The sequence below is a fragment of the Candoia aspera genome, chromosome 7 (genome assembly GCF_035149785.1).
Source record: "Candoia aspera isolate rCanAsp1 chromosome 7, rCanAsp1.hap2, whole genome shotgun sequence".
Taxonomy (NCBI): domain Eukaryota; kingdom Metazoa; phylum Chordata; class Lepidosauria; order Squamata; family Boidae; genus Candoia; species Candoia aspera.
This window is the reverse complement of record NC_086159.1, coordinates 5,929,537-5,948,286: the sequence shown is the minus strand read 5'-3', so window position 1 is coordinate 5,948,286 and position 18,750 is coordinate 5,929,537. Positions and strand designations below refer to the sequence as shown.

The following is an 18,750-nucleotide window of genomic DNA, read 5'->3' as shown; positions in this document are numbered from 1 at the left end:
TGCTACCACAGTTTTCAATACTTCTTCCTGAAGCAAGGACAGGAAATGGCCCTCCACGTGGAGTTTCCTGCCTGTGGATTTGTCAGATACAGAGGTAATAGAACTGTTGAAACAGAATTCATGCAACTTTGGGTTGCATTCATAGAAATGCAATGTCATGAGCATTAGAAGCAAGGGTTCTCTCATCTTCTCTGTTGGGTGAGACATTAGGAGTTTGGAATTAAATCCAAAGCATTGCACATCCCTGGTTTAGAAGGCACAGGATAATATTTATTGAAGAGTGGTTAAGAACTGTTCCTTGGCCCAGCAGCAACACAGAAGAGTCAAGCCCAGGCAGTATGATAATACCAGCTCCAAGGAGGTGAGAATAATGTTATGGGCATGTTATTACTTGAATGCCCTATTTGTCGGCTTGTTGAAAAATTCTGGCTAGTCATATAACAAGAGCAGGGAGGTGGATTTGATCACCAAAATGACCCCTTCCAACTCTAGATTGGAAGCAGAATTTGAGTAGGCATAACCCTTGTGCTCTGATCCTAGAATTCTTTTCTGTCCTGCATTGTGAGAATTTGTAGCACTTTAAGCTGTACTGAGACTTGCAGTGTGTGAAACTAAGTTGTGATCAATATACAACATATGATTATTATGTATGAGCCAGTTTGGTCTAGTGGTTAAGGCAATGGGCTAGAAACCAGGGGACCGAGAGTTCTAGTCCCACCTTAGGCATGAAAGCCACCTGAGTGACCTTGGGCCAGTCCCTCCCTCTCAGCCCAAGAGCCAATCAGGCAGAGTAGGAGAGTTCTAGTCCTGCCTTAGGCATGAAAGCCACCTGGGTGACCTTGGGCCAGTCCCTCCCGCTCAGCCCAAGAGCCAATCAGGCAGAGTAGGAGAGTTCTAGTCCCACTTTAGGCATGAAAGCCAGCTGGGTGACTTTGGGCAATCACTCTCTCTCAGCCCAAGAGCCAATCAGGAGTAGTAGAAGAGTTCTATTCCCGCCTTTGGCATGAAAGCCGGCTGGGTGACCTTGGGCCAGTCCCTTCCTCTCAGCCCAACTCACCTCACAGGGTTGTTGTTGTGGGGAAAATAGGAGGAGGGAGTAATAGGTATGTTCTCTGCCTTGAGTTATTTATAAAAATAATAAAGGTGGGATAGAAAAGAAAGGAAGGAAGGAAGGAAGGTTTATCTTTTATTTATGCGAAAATCTTTAATAAAAATTATATTTAAAAAAAGAGAAAGTCTCTTTAAATTCAATACTTCAAAAGCACACAGGTGACTTTAGAAGTGGGGTGGTCGGAGTTAATGTCCATTTTTTGGCTTCGAGGTCGCTTGGAAGAGATGGCAATCCTGCTTCTCAGTTGATCACTCACCGTTTGGTCACTGGAACACCATTTCAAGATCCTCTGGCAAGGAGCAGCTGTCCAGAGGGCACCGGGAATCATTCCTTGAATTCTCCTTTCTCGGAGAATATTTTTGGGCTCTAAGGTCCTTCCTGAGCCACCAGACAAACACCATGTTGTCGGTCCTTTCCCCGGAATTTGGTAGCACCGATAGCTCTGCCGTTTTCCTCCACAGGAAGTCACCTTTTTGCTTTTCAAGTACTGAATTTAAAGAGGCTTTCTCCAGAACAGAAATATTGATTCTCTTGGTTGATCTTTCATTTTTTTTGTATGTTTTAGCTGCTTTAAAGGAGTAAAGTTTGAGCCAGGAAGCTGAAAGTTGAACTGCTTTACTAAAATTCTTTTTTAAGGGAATAAACGTTGTGAGTATTTTCTATTTTCAAAACTTTTTTGAGTAACAGATTTTGTCGGATTTGGGACAGATCTTTCTTTAGTCGCTGTGGGAAAGTATTTGCTGCACTCATTTTTTCAAGCTGGGATCGGTTACTTTCTTTAAAAACTGATAAAGAAAGACTTTTGATTTCATCTTGTGTCTTTGTAACTGGATACTTCGTAATTGGAAACTTTCTACCCCCTTCAACTACTTTCTATTACTGGAGTCATCTTTCATTATAAATGCTATTATTGATCACTGTTTGTTGTTTATTCGTTTAGTCGCTTCCGACTCGTGACTTCATGGACCAGCCCACGCCAGAGCTTCCTATCGGTCGTCAACACCCCCAGCTCCCCCAGGGACAAGTCTATCACCTCTAGAATATCATCCATCCATCTTGCCCTTGGTTGGCCCCTCTTCCTTTTGCCCTCCGCTCTCCCCAACATCAGCATCTTCTCCAGTGCCACCACGTCCCTATAGTTCAGCCCTACTTGGGCCAATTATTATTAGTAGGTTGGATAGTTGCAATGGTTTTACTTTATGCTTCATTGAACATACTGAAGATTAAATTATGTTTTGGGTTTTGTCTGGACTACTATAGTAGATAGACAACTCTGGCTCCAAATATCGCAGCTCCATCATCTGGAGACGTTCCTCACGAACTTTAAATCTTAGGCCGACTTGCTTTTTCAGAAATGCAAGCTAGCTAGAAACAACCTGGAAAACAACCAGATTCCAATCTTTTTAGGAAGTAATTTTAAGAGTTAATACAGTTGTCTCTCAATGTTATAAGGAGTCACGTTTTGAGATGTGACTTGAAAATATCATGCAGGGGAAATGTCAGTCAAACAACTGAAATTTCTTCTGAATGCAGTAATATGGTATCCAGCATACTCTTATTTGGAACTCCTTGGAAATATTTATGCAGTTCAATCTGTAGCTTGGTTTTAATGCACAGTTTGTTAAGTGTGGAGGGGGTTCAAGGAAAAAGAGATTGTTCTTCTGTTTTTTTACTCACCTTTCAATGAAGACTGGAATGCCCTTCAGCCTTACTCCAAGACAAAGGTGACAATGTTCTGCAGACTAATGGATGAGGAAGCAGCCCCCATTATCCAGAGTAATGGATGGAGACAGGAGGGAAATTACCTGAAAGAAAAGTAAAAGAAGCAAAGTTATGGGAAATAATTTCTGAGTGGGTTACGCTATCATGCGCAATGTTGAAATTTGCAGCAGCAGAGAAGTGGGAAACCAGCAGAGAGGCCAGCTTGGCAGCAAGGAAAAACAGGAATTCCCTTTTTTGAAAATGGAAATTTTCAAAGGGTAATATTGCTCTACCACAAGTAAAGGATGCAAATCCTTCAAGAGCTCAAGGGGAGGCTGAGCATTAAATGTCTGCATCCTGGAAAGAATTATGTCTGTTCTATCCTACACTGATTTCCTTTGGTCATATGCTGTGCTCATCCCCACAGCTGAGTTAATGACATCCACTCACCTTTGAGCTGGCAAAAAATATATACATGAGGAAAAGATTTACTGTCCCCTGTGCTCATCTCTCTTCTATCACAACCACACCGTTATCAAGTTCTACCATCCTTATTTACCTTTGCTGATGCAGCCTAAGATTGCATTTGCCTTTTTTGAAGCTGCATGAAAATGTTGGCTCACATTGTGATCTACCATGACATCCAGATCCTTTTCTTATGTGTTTTTTCCCCATTTTATACTCATACTTTGTAAGACTTTTCATTGGTCCCTGCAGAAATTAATCTGGCTGTTTTCTGTCCATTATTCCAGTTTGTCAAGATATTCTAGGTACTTGGTACTTTCTTCCAAGTGTTTCATATTTCTCCAAGATTGTGTCATCTGCAAATTTAATAATCGTATTTTCTAATCCGAATCATTTTTGAATACACTGAACACCACAGAGCCTAGCATATACTGTATGTAATTCAGGGTTGGAATCCTTGGTGCTCTCTAAGCTTGGTTGGTTGTTTGCAGACGTTCCATGACCCAACCAGGTAGCATCACCAGTGCGAGGGAGGGTGGGGCTTGCTGTTTGCTTATATACAGTAGCTGCCCCTGCCAGTGTTGCTGGGGTGTGGTTTCCTCCTTGGTAGTGCCTTGACTGGGGCATTGTTTTCTGCCTGATGGTTTGTCTGGTCTTCACCCCTGTTTATCTCAGGGCTGGTTGCTGGAGGGGGTGTGTTCTCGTCTTCCTTGTTTCCCTATTTTTTTTTAATTGTCTCTTTTGAATGGAATGTAAATGTGGTTTATCTCTGTATGCCTATTGATGGCTGAATTGTCTGAATGCCAAGCTTCCAGGAATTCCCTGGCATTTTTGGATTTGGCTTGATCTAAAATGCTAGCTGGGTAATGACACATCTGCAAACAAACAACCAAATTCACAGAGCACCAAGAACTCCATAAAAGACTTCATTTAGTACTTAAGTGAGGACAAAGTACCGAGTACCTCCGCTCCTGCGGTCGCTAAGAATGGTCGCTCCATCAAAAAAAGGTCATGTTGGCTTGGCATGGCTTGTGTTTGGATAAACCATACTAACTCCTGCAGAACACTGCATTCTTTTCTAAATGCTCACAAACCATCTCTTAATAATCTGTTCCAGAGTTTTTCCTGGTATCAATGACAATCAGACTAATCTATAGTTACCTGGGTCTTCACCCTTCTGTTTTTTTCAAGATAGAAACAACATTTGCCTCCTCCAAACACTGATCCTCCCCTCCTGAAGTTACAAGTTTGGTCTAGTGGTGAAGGTGCTGGGCTAGAAACCAGGAATCTGTGAGTTCTAGTCCCGCCTTAGGCACGAAAGCCGGCTGGGAGACCTTGGGCCAGTCCCTCCCTCTCAGCCCAAGAGCCAATCGGGCGTGGTAGGAGAGTTCTAGTCCCGCCTTAGGCACGAAAGCTGGCTGGGAGACCTTGGGCCAGTCACAGTCTCTCAGCTCAACTCACATCACAGGGTTGTTGTTGTGGGGAAAATGGGAGGAGGAAGGAGTATTAGGTATGCTCACCTCCTTGAGTTATTCATGAAAAAAAAAAATAATAAAGGCCGGATAGAAAATAATAAATAAATAAATAAATTACAGATCTGCTCCTCCTTCCAGCCATCTTAATTCTACAGGGCTATACAGTCCCAGAGAGCAGTGGGAATCTTGGCTTCATGTGTGCTGCTAAGCTAAGCCATGTGGTTGGTTTAGTTTTGGCTTAGCTCCTTAAATGAATTCATCCATGGTGGTTAGTTAACCAGAACTAGCAGCTTAGCACATTAGGGAAATGCAACCAAATGTAGATTATTCCATAAATCAAAGTTAAGCTTGACAGGATGTGTAAACCACATCACAGATGTTGTTCTCTGAAAGCAAAGTGCTAGAGGATTCCCCAAAGCTTTGATGGTATCGTACAAGAATGAGTGACTGTGGCTGCAGCAGGCAGGGCTGTATTGACTGCCAACTTGTCAATTTGTACACAACTGACAGAGTTCAAAATGCTGGTAAACATTCATTGAAGTTGCACCAGAGAAAATAGATTTGGATATCACCACACGCCAGAAACCCCTTACTATTGGGAGTGCTAAGAAGGGCATGGGTGAATATGTAGACGTTTTGGCCTAATTTGTCACTTCAAGTTACCTAAATCAGTGTTTCTCCACTTCAGCAACTTTAAGATGCGTGGCTTTCAACTCCCAGAATTCCCCACTGGCATAGAATCCATCTAACATATTATTAGATCAACTCTGATCTTAAATCAACTTTGGGCTGACATTAATTTTGGCCAAATGTACTCTACCCCACACTGATGGAGAATTTTAATCATCTATGTATATTAATATTACTCTGAAATAAACAATTTTTATACAGTATTAACCTCCATCAGTTTAGATATCTTTCTAGGAATAATTATTCCAACGTATTTAAAGGAATCTAAACAAATTTGGGACCCCATTTTTACACAAAAACTTTCAGAACAATAGAGAGTATATTAAACTTAGTCCAGTTGGCCGAGGGATGTGGTGGCGCTGCGGGTTAAACCGCTGAGCTGCTGAGCTTGCCGATCGGAAGGTCGGCGGTTCGAATCCGCGTGAGGGGGTGAGTTCCCGTTGCTAGTCCCAGCTCCTGCCAACCTAGCAGTTCGAAAACATGCCAATGTGAGTAGATTAATAGGTACCGCTTCGGCAGGCAGGTAACAGCGTTCCATTTAGTCATGCCGGCCACATGACCACGGAAGTGTCTACGGACAAACACCGGCTCTTCGGCTTTGAAACGGAGATGAGCACCGCCCCCTAGAGTTGGACACGACTGGACTTAATGTCAAGGGGAACCTTTACCTTTGGCCAGAAGTTGGCCAGAACTTATTCCATCTATTTAATCTGCACTATATTGAAGGCTTTCTGCCATCCAACTAGATAATCACCACCGGATAACTGGATTTTTTAAAATTCTCAGTCTAGCACTGAGGGAGAGTGGCTGGCCCAAAGATATCTTTGCTCCTAGCCCAGCACCTTCACCCTGGCTCTTGGGCTGAGAGGAAGGGACTGCCCAAATCATCCAGGGAGCTTTCAGGGCTGAAAGGGGACTAAAACATGGGCCTTTCCATTCCTAGTCCAGCATCTTCACCACTATCCTACCTCAGCTGCTTCTAGTCCAGCATCTTAATCACTGGCAAAGAGAGAGGGGGAAGGAGAGGAAGAGATACACACACCCATTTAGTGTCTGTATAAGTCCTGCACATGCATATATCCATTGATGTGGAAAGGCAGAAGTAAAATCCCTAAAACTGAAAGCCACACGCATAGGCTTTTACAGAAGTTTAGATATCTGTGTATTGCTGGAGAAAAATAATCTACAGCATGTGTGCATAGCTTCTTCCTTTTCTGCAAAGGGAGTGTTCTTGCTGTGTCACGTCTGTCAGTCTTGTGAGCCTTCTGCTGAGTAAACCAATTCCTGAATAGTTTGTTAAGTGTCTGGAGAGCCAAGATTTATATCTGTGCCTGTAGGGAACCCAACAACAGACCATCTCAAGCATAATCTTTATTTTAGGGTGGGGAGGTTCATAGGAGGTCCTCCCAACCCTTCTCAGAAAATGAAATGGTAATTATGTTGTTTGGAAGTGGATCCAACATGACCAGAAAGAGAGATAAAAGCAAGCTGAATTGCAAATGTGAATGATGGGGAGAAAACCTCCAGGCTTACCCCAGGATATGGATATTTGGTTATTGGACATAACCATCACAGCAAGCATGTTTTGCAAGGACTTATGCTATTCTCTTAAAATCCCACATACAGCTGATTCCATATAAGGCAGCTTTCGATATGTCATTACATTTCCTTTTTTGTGAGCCCTGGGAACCTTGTTAATTATGGTTAATGTGGGCATAGAGGTGCGTGCATTGAATCATCTTGCAAACAGGGCTTTTAGAGAAAAGCTCAGCCTTTACTTATTTCCTGACTGTTGTCAGAGAAGGGGCGAGCTTGATGTCCATGGAAAGATTGGTCCAGAGAGATGGTGCTGAAACAGAAAGAAAGCAGCCCCTGGCAACAGCCCCCCCAAACTTCTTAGAAGTGGGGTATCAGTAGCAGTTTCTTTCTAGATGACCTTGTTGGTTGGGACAATTCTGGCTGGAGAATGTGATCCTGGGGATATTTAGGGGCCAAGTCATAAAGGGCCTTGTAGATCAAAGCCAGAACTTGAAAATGTACCCAGAAATCAGTTGGGAGCCAATGTAGGGCCTGAAGTATAGGTGTGATAAGTTGGTGATGGTGGGTGCTGCTGCATTCTGGACCAACTATAGTTTCTGGGTAGTCTTTTAAGGCACACAAGGGCATCCTCTCTTCTCCCATAAGCAGCTACTGGAACCATCCACAGCAGAAAGAACAGAATCCCTGCAAGATGGTGTCTCCACCCCTGCAGGTAGTCCAGAAGGACACTATGCTCAATGGAACCAAAGGCTGCTGAGACATCTAATAGGACAAGAGGGTCCCTCTTCCAGGTCCCAACAAAGGTCATCCACAAGAGCAATCAGTGCCATCTCCCTCCCATGTCCAGTCTGAAACCTGACCAAAAAGGGTCTGGATAATCTAGGAAGTCTGTAGTTGAGTCATTTCTAGCATCTTAACAAACTGTCCCCAAAAGGAAACATCAGAGACCAGGCGGAAGTGGTTAAGAATGACTGGATTCAGAGAGGGTTTCTTCAGAAGGGTGTGCACCACAGCCTCTTTCAAGGCTGCTGGCAAAAACCCCTCCTGAAGAGAAGCATTAGCAATCTCCCACAGTCAGCCACTCACACACACCCCAGACCTCAGCAGAGCCAAGAAGGGCACATGTTAAGACCATGGGAGATGGAGGTCATACTAAGGAACATTCTGTGCACTTCCTTGGAGTCCACAGGCCAAAAGTAATCCCAGCTAATATAGTCAGAGGTTGCCCCTGTCATCACATTGGACTCTGCCCATTAGGAGTCAAGACTAAAGCAAATCTGAGCAACTTTGCTGGTGACATGAAAAAGGGAGTTTGCCACTGCAAGCACAGCTGTTGGGTGACAACCTGCCAAGACAGTAATGGAGGAGAAGAGCAGATGTTGTGCCTCCCTTAGCACCATGAACATGACCTGAGCATGGACATGTACCCTTAGTCAGAGTCATCTTTCATTTTCCTTCACTGATGCTCCAAACGTCTCTTTTGCCCCATTTTCTCCAGCGTTCCTTGATGAATCAAGGAGACAAACCAAATTGGCCAGCAGAGAGAAGCTGCTTGGATACAATCTCCTCCAGGGTCCTGGCAGCCTCTTATCTCCAGTAATCAACCAGGCGCTCAACGGAACTGCCTGCCAGATCACTGGGAAATTCCCCAGTGCCTGCCACAATCCATTTGGATCCATATGACACCTGAGGTGGACCATCTGAAGGAGTCCAGTCACCCTACAGGGGCATCAGGTAGTCATTCATCTCACCTGGGACAGGTAACAATCTGTTTGTGGCAAAAGAGTGGAGACCATCTCCTGCTAATCCAGTTCAATTCTCAACTGCTCTGAAAAAATAGACCTAACATGTCTATTGGTCAGGCCTAAGATTACTTGAGACAAGCCCACGTTTGCCATGGAAGTCGTGAGTCCTCCTGAGTCCTCCCAGCTCGCAGAGCATGGATGTTAAAGTACCCCCAAACCAAAAGGCAAAGGGTCACCAATTCCATCCTTGAGACTACATCTAAGAGACCAGAAAGGGATTTCACTGGGCAGCACCGCAGCTGGTACACCAATAGAACTCCTGTCTTTTCTTGGCAGCCCACTTTCAAATACAGTGATTCACACCCAGAAATCTCCAGAGCAGGACCCTTGGTTACTGGTACAATGTCTCAAAGATGCATGTCTAACACACGTTTTTCTGCTGATGTTTTCCTAAAATATGTTGTTGAAGATTGTCTTTCCTTTGCAAGTTGGCCTGGTGTCAACCATACCTTGCAGTGTCCCTGGAATTTAAAGGAACAGGTGCACAATAAACAGTCTGTGGGCTGCTTTTTGGAGTTGGATCGTTTGCTTCCAAAGCCTTAGCATGAACTACGTAGTCAGCCTCCTCCCTTTATCAACAGAGACAGTTCCACAGTTAAGTCAGCATAGATCAAGTGTCTTCCAAGGCCATCAGAAGAACAGCCAAGTGTCCATTGACTCAGGAAGGTGGGAGGAGAAAGCCAGAATTTAAACCTTGGAGCATAGGGGTCCTAACAGCCAGGAACCACGCTGAGACAAGGAATAGGTCTCTAGTGTTTATTCCTGCTACATTAGACAGAAAATCCTAACAAACTGAAGAAGCGTGGGAAAAACCCAGACAGATAAACCCCAAAAGTCAAGGCAGGTCTGATCTGTGTCTCTTTGAATGGCTGCTTAATTCCTCAGTACTACGCATGCGTTTTCCCCCCTGGATAGAGGCCCCCTCCTGCTCGCCATCAGTGCTCATGACAATAGGCCTATACAGTATATCAACTTTGAATGTATCTTCTACATGTATATGCAGGGCTGCAACTAGGGTCTGTGTCACCCGGGGCAAACGTGGATTCTGTGCCCACTTTGGTGCCCCCCCCAGTGCTCATTTTGGTGCCCCACCAGCGCGGCGCCCGTGGCACATGCCCCGGTTGCCCCTCTCTAGTTACAGCCCTGTGTATATGGCTTCATTCTTGTCTACAACCAAAAGATTAATCATGCCCATTTATATTTGTGCGTCTTCTGCTGGTAAGCCAATGTGTGATGCATTGTTATTGGCCACTACCACTGTGGGAGCCATTTTGTGCAAGTTTTCACCAGTCCGTGAACTATGCTCTTTAAACCCCAGGTATATTCAACCCCTGATTCCATATAAGACAGCTTTCATGTCATTGCTTCCTTTGAAATCAGTTAAAACTAATTATGGTTAATGTGGGTAAAGAGGTTGAAACATGCAATCATCTTGCAACTAGGGATCTTCTTGATGCAGAGACAGGAAATGATCCTCAGTGTCTGGGTTTCCTGCCTGTGGATTTGTCAGTGCTGAAAAAGAATTCATGTGACTTCAGGGTACATTCACGGAAATATGGGGTTCTGATATTAGACACAAGAGCCCCACCCTTTTCTTTGTAGGTTCAATCAGATCAGAGGTTGTGGGCAGCACACTGAAGAAGGACATCAGCAATCTAGAGCGTATCCAGAGAACAGCAACCACTGGAGAGTGAGGAGTTTGAAAGGAGGAACGCTTGAAAGAAGTAAGTAAGTTAAGGCACAATTGTGATCAACTAATATATGAAGAGCTGTCCTGTGTAGGATGGAATAATATTAGAACTGATGGATAACAATGGCAAGAAATTGAATCTGGCCGATCACTAGGAGACCCTTGTTAGTTGAGTATTACAGTATTTGGCAGCTGAACAAACTCTACCAGTGGAAGTTTATGAAAGTCATAGACTCATAAAATAGTGGGGAAAGGTGCAGAAGAGGGCAAATTGATTTTAGACAGTTAGATGGAAGCTTCATGACTGTCAACTATTCCATCTTTCCATGGTCTAATACCTGCAGATGTGTTGGGACTACAGTTCCCAGGATTCCCAGCCATCTGATCAAGCACATCTGGAGCACATCAGGAGGTGGGACAAGTTCAGGCTTCTACAGATGCAAGGAATCCCTTGCTACAGCATCTGTTAAAATTAGAAGTGTTTAATTTCAAAAAATTGGCCTGGCTCTTCTAGTTCACCCGAGATAAACATCAGATATATTGCAGCCACTGACTGTGCTGCAAAGTTCCCAAATTTTACAGAAAGGGGGAAAGTAAGAACAAAATAAAAACGGATCAGAGAACAACACTCCCAAACACAAAAAATGGCTTGTTGGAATAATTTTAAAAAGGGAAGTCCTTGCAATAGACAACAGCAACGAGAATGCTGCAGGGGAGTAGTTGCTGATTTATTCGATTGAATGATGCATATCCCACCTTTATTTTGTACAACTCAGGGTTGCTTCCATAATGCTCCCTCCTCCTGTTTTTTTCCCACATGACAACCCTGTGAGGCAAGCTGGGTCAGAGGGGATGACTGTCCCCAAATCACCCAAGGATCTTCTGCAGCTTATGGGAGTCAACCCTGCTCCCCGGTGGGATCACAGCCTTGTATAGTGGTGATCAGAGACCGCCTCCTGTAAGCGACTGAAGCCGCCATCCGTTGGCTGGACAGACTGTTGAGAAGAACATTTCTGGGATGTGACAGACTCTCAAGTTTTGCCCTCTTCAAGGCAGAGGCAGGAATCTTCCATTTCAGAGCCTGTGAAACCCTCCTCTTTACTCCCTGTGGCTTGAGCTTCTGCCCTTCATCCAGAGACAGCCTCAGCAATGAAGCCGTGGAATCCGTTCTGAAGATCCAGAACTTACAGGGGTCTTGGCCACGTTGGACTTCCTCCATCTCTCCATCCCCTCAGCTTGGCTCTCCTTCTTGCTTCCTGTGCAAGAACCACATCTTCCCTGATAGGTGTCTGTGTGTGTGTGTGTGTGTGTGTGTGTGTGTTTGTGTGCAGTTTTGCCTCTAGCCCCTTTCTCTTCCAGGAGGGCAGGTACAGTGTTGGCCCTTCCAGGAAGACATGGCACTTCTACTGCATCTCATAAGAGAAGCTCTCTCCATCTTTCTCTGATGAACAACAGGCAATTAAAAAAAAAAAGAATGCCTTATCTCTCTCTTTCCCTCTCTCTCTCTCTCTCTGTTGTTGACTTCCCTAGATGTCTCCTGAAGCTGTCTCAGCTAGCAAACCAGCAAGCACTCAACCACAACTGGAAATTAGCAGCAGTCAGTTGGCAACAGTCAGCCACAATCAGAAATCAGCAACAGCCTCTCCACCCTCTCAGCTCTTCCTCCTCTCACTTCTGCCTCTTCCTTCTCCTTAGCTGAGCCCACTCCAAACTACCTAAGATAGCACCTGTCTTTGGGATTTTTTTCCTCTCCTCTCCTCTCCCCCTGTCCTCTCTCTTCCCCTCCCCTCCCCTCCCCTTCTTTCCTTCTTCTTTCCTTCCTCTTTCCTTCTTCTCCTATCCTATCCTACCCTATCCTATCATCTCCCTCCCTTTTCTTCCTTTCCCTACCTTACCCTACCTTACCCTTCTTTATCCATTCACAAACGTCCCTTCCCTTCCTACATTCCCACTCTCCCATCTAGATCTGTAAGCAATCTGGTTGGCCACCATCTGACCAGGATGCTGGACTTCGTGTACCCTTGGCCAAACCCAACCTCAAGGCCATTCTTAAGTTCCTCATGGGAAAGGAAGAGTTGTTAAATCAAAGGTTTATAATTATTCCTTCTCTCTCTCTCTCTCTCTCTCTCTCTCTCTCTCTCTCTCTCTCTCTCTCTCTTTTCTTTCCCAGGAAGAAAAGTTCCACCTGAAAGACCAACCAACCAAGCACACAGCCATGTTGCTGCTGTGGATCCTCTCCCTAGCTGCCTCTTTTCTCCTGCCTGCAAATGGTGAAGTGGTGAGGAATTTCAAAAGCTGCAGCCAGTTCTTCTTGGATAAAAAACCCCCCAAACCATCACTGAAGCCAATGAATCCAGCCAGAATCTGCCAGTACTGTAAGGAGAAATATCGATTTGCCACAATGTACGACAGAGATCGGCACATCCCCTTGTTCTCAGCATATAAATATCAACCTGGTAGGGGCAGAAGAGACTACCAGTGGATGATAGAACCTCAGGTAAGAGGGGTTCCTACTTTGAAGCTAGACATTCATGAAATGGAAGGCCTCAATTTCCGGAGTTCCCAGAAACTGCCCTGTTGGCTGGGAAGTCTGGAAGGTGCTATCCAATATATCTGAAGGCCACCAAATTTGCAAAGCCCTGTTGCAGAGTATCCCACATCTTATTCCATGGCTGACTCACGGTGGATCTTTCCTTAGGTTCAGGATATCTGATTCAGTGCTGTGTGAATGCTAATCAGGCACATTGTTTTTCCTTTCTTATTCTTAGCTTGCACTGCCTGAACAGCATAAAAAGAAAAGTATGGATTTGGAAAGGTATGCTCACATCGACCACAAGCTCCTTGCAAGGAGCCAGGCTGTTTCAGAGGATTACAAAGACACTATCTACTATGACAGAGGACACTTGACGCCTATGCTCCATCAACCGGACCCCGACAGCAAAAATGCAACATTTACCTTGACCAATATCGTTCCCCAGTTTCGCCAACTCAATCAAGGAAAATGGGCAGAGTATGAAAGAAACATGAAACGAAAAACTACAGGATGCCATGATACATATGTCATTGTGGGTGTGGTGCCTGGGAGCAATTTCATTGCTACTGGCAGAGTCAATATCCCCAGTCATATCTGGGCTGCAGCTTGTTGTGTGTCTGAAGGCAATCGCAGAAGATCCTGGGCTGTCAGTGCAAGTAATGATCAGAATGTGGTAGACCAAAGAACCCTGAGAGAACTGGAAGTACTACTTGGTAAATACTACCAGAAGAAGAAAATTGATCTTTTCAATGGTGCTTGTTATTCAGGGGATACTCTGCAGAATGAGTTCAGAGAAAAAAACACCACCAGGGTGCTAACCTAGTAGCTGACTTGTACAACATATTGAATGTGGTTAGTTATAATCCTGGCTTGTTCTGTAAAATTGTATTGCTCAATGTTGTCAAAATCCAGACTGTTTGATTAGTTTATGTTTCAAATTATTGTGCAAACCCAGAAAATAAGCTAATCCAGTAACCAGATTAAGATAGAACAGTGCCTCGTTTATCTCAGTTTACGAGTTATATGGGCTTTATCATTTCAAAACATGCATAGCTTGTTAAAAAAGAAACAACAGTGAGAAGGAATGAGCACTGATTTTCAGCCCATTGTACTGTGTGAGTGGGAGAAGGACCTACAGGAATCAAATTTGATTTAATGCTAAATAAGGCTTATATCTGATACAGAACTGCTAGAATTCTTTCCGGATAGCTTTCCTAGCTCTTGCAATAAAGTTGCTTATCAAAGATCTGTGTCCTTGTGTTACTTCCAGTGTATCAGCCTAGAAAAGCTTGACCATTCCATTTTGCACAATCAATCAGGGGTATGTGTGTAAGGGGGGGGGGACATGGAGAAGCACATTGCTAATTAGTTCCAGCTTTCCCCCCCCCCCCTATTTTGGCCTTGTTCATTGATTGATTAAGTGCCATCAAGTTGGTGTCAATTCTTAGCAACCACATAGATAGATGGATGATTGGCATGGTCTTCTAGGCTGAGTAGTCCTGAATTCTTGAGTTCTTAGAAGCCTCTGGATCCAACATGATACATATGTCATTGTGGGTGTGGTGCCTGGGGGCGATTTCATCGCTGATGGCAGAGTCAATATACCCAGTCATATCTGGGCTGCAGCTTGCTGAGGGACCGCCTCTTCCCCATATCAACAGCCTGTCCCACCCGATCATGCAGAGACGGCATACTACAGACCCCATCAATAAGAGAATTCCGTCTGGCGGGGTCCGGGAGCCTTCTCTGCAGTAGCGCCCGCCCTTTGGAACATCTTGCCCCCGGAGGTGAGATTAGCCCCATCGCTCCTGGCCTTCCGGAGGAAGTTGAAGACCTGGCTCTGCCGCCGGGCTTGGGACAGGGAGGAGAATCGCCATACTTGGGGTTGGCTGGTGCCTTGAAGTGCCCCTCCTACATAATGACTGAAGGAGATCACAGCATCTGGATTTTAGGAGCTGGGGTAGTTGAGAAATTGTTTTAGAGGGATTTTATTAGAATTTTATTGTATATTTATTGTTCTGTATTGTAAACTGCCCAGAGTCCCTCCAGTCAGAGGAGATGGGCAGTGACAAATTTGATAGATAGATAGATAGATAGATAGATAGATAGATAGATAGATAGATAGATAGATAGATAGATAAACATGGCTTAATTCTAGATGAATGCATATGATTGGGGCCTTAATACATTTTTATTCTAAGTTAAATTCCACCTTCCAAACCTGTCTCTAAAAGACACAATCTAAACTGGAATGTAAAAGCAGGTGACACACTTGGCTGGTCTTGAAAAACATCCTGGCAGAGGCCAAGAGTAAGCCTCTTCCATTCTGTTGCTAAGAAATGACCTTGATTTGTCCATATTATCACCTGGAGTCGATCTGGAACCTAAGGATCTCCTTTAACAATTGAACAATGCCCTAATCCAGGAACCACCAAAAAGGAAGCCACACCTCTTGTCAGTTTCACCCGGAGTTTGTTAGCTTGTGCTTAGCACTTATTAGAGAAGCGCTGAGCCTGGGAGGGAAGCTGCTGGGTTAGATACTCAAAAAGCTGGAGAAGATTTGATTTTAAGGCTGTGCCTGTGGGATGGAGGAGAGGAGGACTCAAAGGAGGGAGTGTTCTCCTTTTGCCAAGCACCTGGTAACTCTGTCACATTAGAGGCTGACCCTCTGAGGAACGGGAGACCCAGAGCTGCTATGCAAGGAACGTGGCAGCTGTCGGAAACCCAGTCCTCTGGCAAGAGGAACCACCCTAGTTGCTGAAGTTAGTGGATTACTGACAGGTTACTGATAAGGAGCTGATAACGAAATAAATAAATACATAAATGGAGGAGGAAATGTATAGCCCAGGCTTGACCTGTTGGGATCTTGGTCCTCTTCTTACAAGCATTGTTATAAGGCATACAGACCAAATCCTGCACCACTAGAGCAACGGCCTGCAAGAAGAATGGTATAAGAACGCTGTTCAAATGAGAGAGAAAAAACCTCCCTGCAGCATCCCAGAACTCCAAGAAGAAGAAAGAGGCTGCCTTGGTAGCAACTGCATTAAAAAGTGCCTTTCCATGCAGCCAGCTAGAACACAGTCACCTCAGCCCATGAAAAGAATAATTCTCCCGTGCATTGAAAAGGTCTCAGAAACCACTAGCAGGTTAGCTTGACCACTGGGCAATCCCAGTAGCCCACAAACCAACACAATCTCTCCAAGGCGTCTTAAGTAAACCCCAAGATCCAACAAGAAAGAAGACAGACCAGGAGGTATTTACAGCATTTCTCCGGCAAAACCAGCCACCCCACACTTTCCACCGGCCAGTGGTGGTGTTAAGTTGCAGGCAGAAGGTGGCAGCACCTTCCCAACCAATGAAACCCACAAGGACATCTCAGCTGTTTCCTAACAGAAGAGGGCAGCTGCTGCAGCACGAAAATGTAGGAGAGAGATAGTGGGCGGGCAAGGCAGGAAAGGAGGAGGGGAGGGGAGGGGAGGAGGAAAGAAGGAGAGGGAGGGAGGGAGGGAGGAAGGGAGGAAGGAGAGAAAGGAAAAAAGGGAGGAAGGAGAGAAAGGAAAAAAGAAGGGAGGGAGGGAGGGAGGAAGAAAGGAAGGAAGGAGAAAAAGGGAAGGAAGGAAGGAAGGAGGGAAGGAAGTGTCTTGTAAAGAATACCCTTCCCAAAATTACACTTGCAGACTGTGGAGACCCCCTCGCTCCCCAGAGAAGATAGAGTTGATGGAGTGGCTCTGACTTACCCTCTGTGGAGTTTGTGTGTGTTGCATGAAAAGGCAGCTGCCCAGCAAAATACGTGGAAGGTTCTGGTGGGAATACGACGTTCCAACATGTCACAGAATTGAGGGTCATAATAAAACGGATGCAAACAACGCTGCCCTCCTCCGGTGGAGGAACCAGAGTGAGACGCACCTGCAGCGTAGCCAGTGACACTTGTCTTATGGGTGATCTCTCTGCAGGTCACAAATGTATTCCCATCAAACATATTCACTGCAGAGGAAAGTTCTCCAGATTGATTTCAGGGGGCCTACCCATCATTTCAAAATGGTTTCCTTCTGCTATGTTGGGGACCCAGACCTTAAATGGTTACAAAACAGCTCAAACACGATTACACCTTTCTGTGTGCCAAAAGTCTACTTTACGGAAATTTTAGATTGGCAGATGGTAGCAGAGGCCAGGAGCAAACATGGAGTATTAGAACATGGCTGAATTTAGCGTACTGTAGAGCAAAATTGGGTTCCATGTAAGCAAAATCTGAAAAGCTTCTCAAAAGAAATGTTTCCTGCCAAATCCCCAAATCTGTTATCTGGCGGGGTGTCTGCAGGGTGTGGGTTAAAAAAGTCAATATGGGGGATGCAACGGTATACCAGTTTGGTTAGTAGTTAAGGCACTGGGCTAGAAACCAAGACACTGTGAGTTTTTGCCCCGCCTTAGGCACTGAGCCAGCTGGGTGACCTTGGGCCACCCAACTCTCTCAGCCCTAGGAAGGAGGCAATGGCAAACCACTTTCAAAAATCTTGCCAAGAAAACTGCAGGGACTTGTCCAGGCAGTTGCCAGGACTCAACATTGACTCAAAGGCATTATGAGAGAGCCCGTGAAAACCATGTGGAGCTTCAATTGCCATACTGTGTTTTTTTTTTACCCATACTCTGCAGACACCCCTGTTGTCTGGGATAGGATACAGAGTTCTTGCACTTATTAAATTGCAGGTGGCCAAGAGGTGTGCATGAATGTCCAAGTTTTTATTGCTCCCTTGTTTCTCCAGTGACCTGCAGCCTCCCTGGCTTCCAGCAATGTCATTAAATCCCAAACAAAAAAAATAAAGGAGGGGCTTTTCTCAAACTGGAAGGAAGGGATGATCTATGAGGCTTCAGAGTGATGCAGAGATGCATAAACAAAAACAGCAGCTGCAGCATTAGAGCCTCCCATGGTCTCCAGGAATGGTCTCCTGTAATAAAGCAAGTTCATGAAGACCCACCAACTGGAAAAGCATTAGTTGTATAAGATTAGGAAAAATGCAAGCAAATCACTCTTACAATAGTACCGTTTGGGGTTTTCCATTTAAATATGTTGGTGGTAAATTTAGGGTACATAAATATAACATCATGGATTTCCTTTAACGCTGTCCGCAATTCAGGAACTAAACTCATCACAACAACATGAACCAAGTTGCCACAGGCTTCAGAGCACTTGGAAAAAGTGAAAAAGTTCTCTCTTATCCTGATTGAGACCAAGAGGAAAAGTGTTGGATCTAATAAGTTTATGAATAGTGCCAGTCAAGGATGCTCATGACTATGGCCAAAGAGGATTCAGGAATGGTGGGAAAACATGTTGAGAAAACACCAGCAACAGGACGCCCCACCCCATCTTCACCTCCTCCAGACCCAAAGAATATTTAAGAATATCCAAGAGAGATTAGAAAGGCATTTTCAAGCACTCCAAAAATAAAGTAGAAAAACAGAAGCCTCTCCTGCAGGGAGAAAAAAGTCATTTATTTACTTCCTAATATTTATATCCTGCCCCAATCGTGACACGCTCTGGATGGCTTCAAATGAACAGAAACATAGAGTATAGAAAACCAATAATGCAATGGTAGCTAACAAGGGTCCACGGACTGGTGAAAACTGCAGGGCCAGAAGCAAACCCGAACCAAAAATCAGAGAGACTTCAAAGTATATTTCATCATAGTATTAGGTGTAACATAAGCAGGGGCAATCGTGTTGGGTGGGAGGTCAAAAAAATCAAG

At 44.7% G+C, this 18,750-nt stretch overlaps 1 protein-coding gene across 1 annotated transcript; it reads left to right on the top strand.

Annotated features, from left to right (window-relative positions):
- The first annotated feature begins 12,642 nt into the window (after positions 1-12,642).
- Positions 12,643-13,832, top strand: LOC134501191 (endonuclease domain-containing 1 protein-like). Its single transcript, XM_063308799.1, has 2 exons — positions 12,643-12,973; positions 13,245-13,832. Exons 1-2 carry the CDS (start codon positions 12,692-12,694, stop codon positions 13,830-13,832), a joined length of 870 nt encoding a protein of 289 aa, XP_063164869.1. The 5' UTR covers positions 12,643-12,691.
- The last annotated feature ends 4,918 nt before the right edge of the window (positions 13,833-18,750 follow it).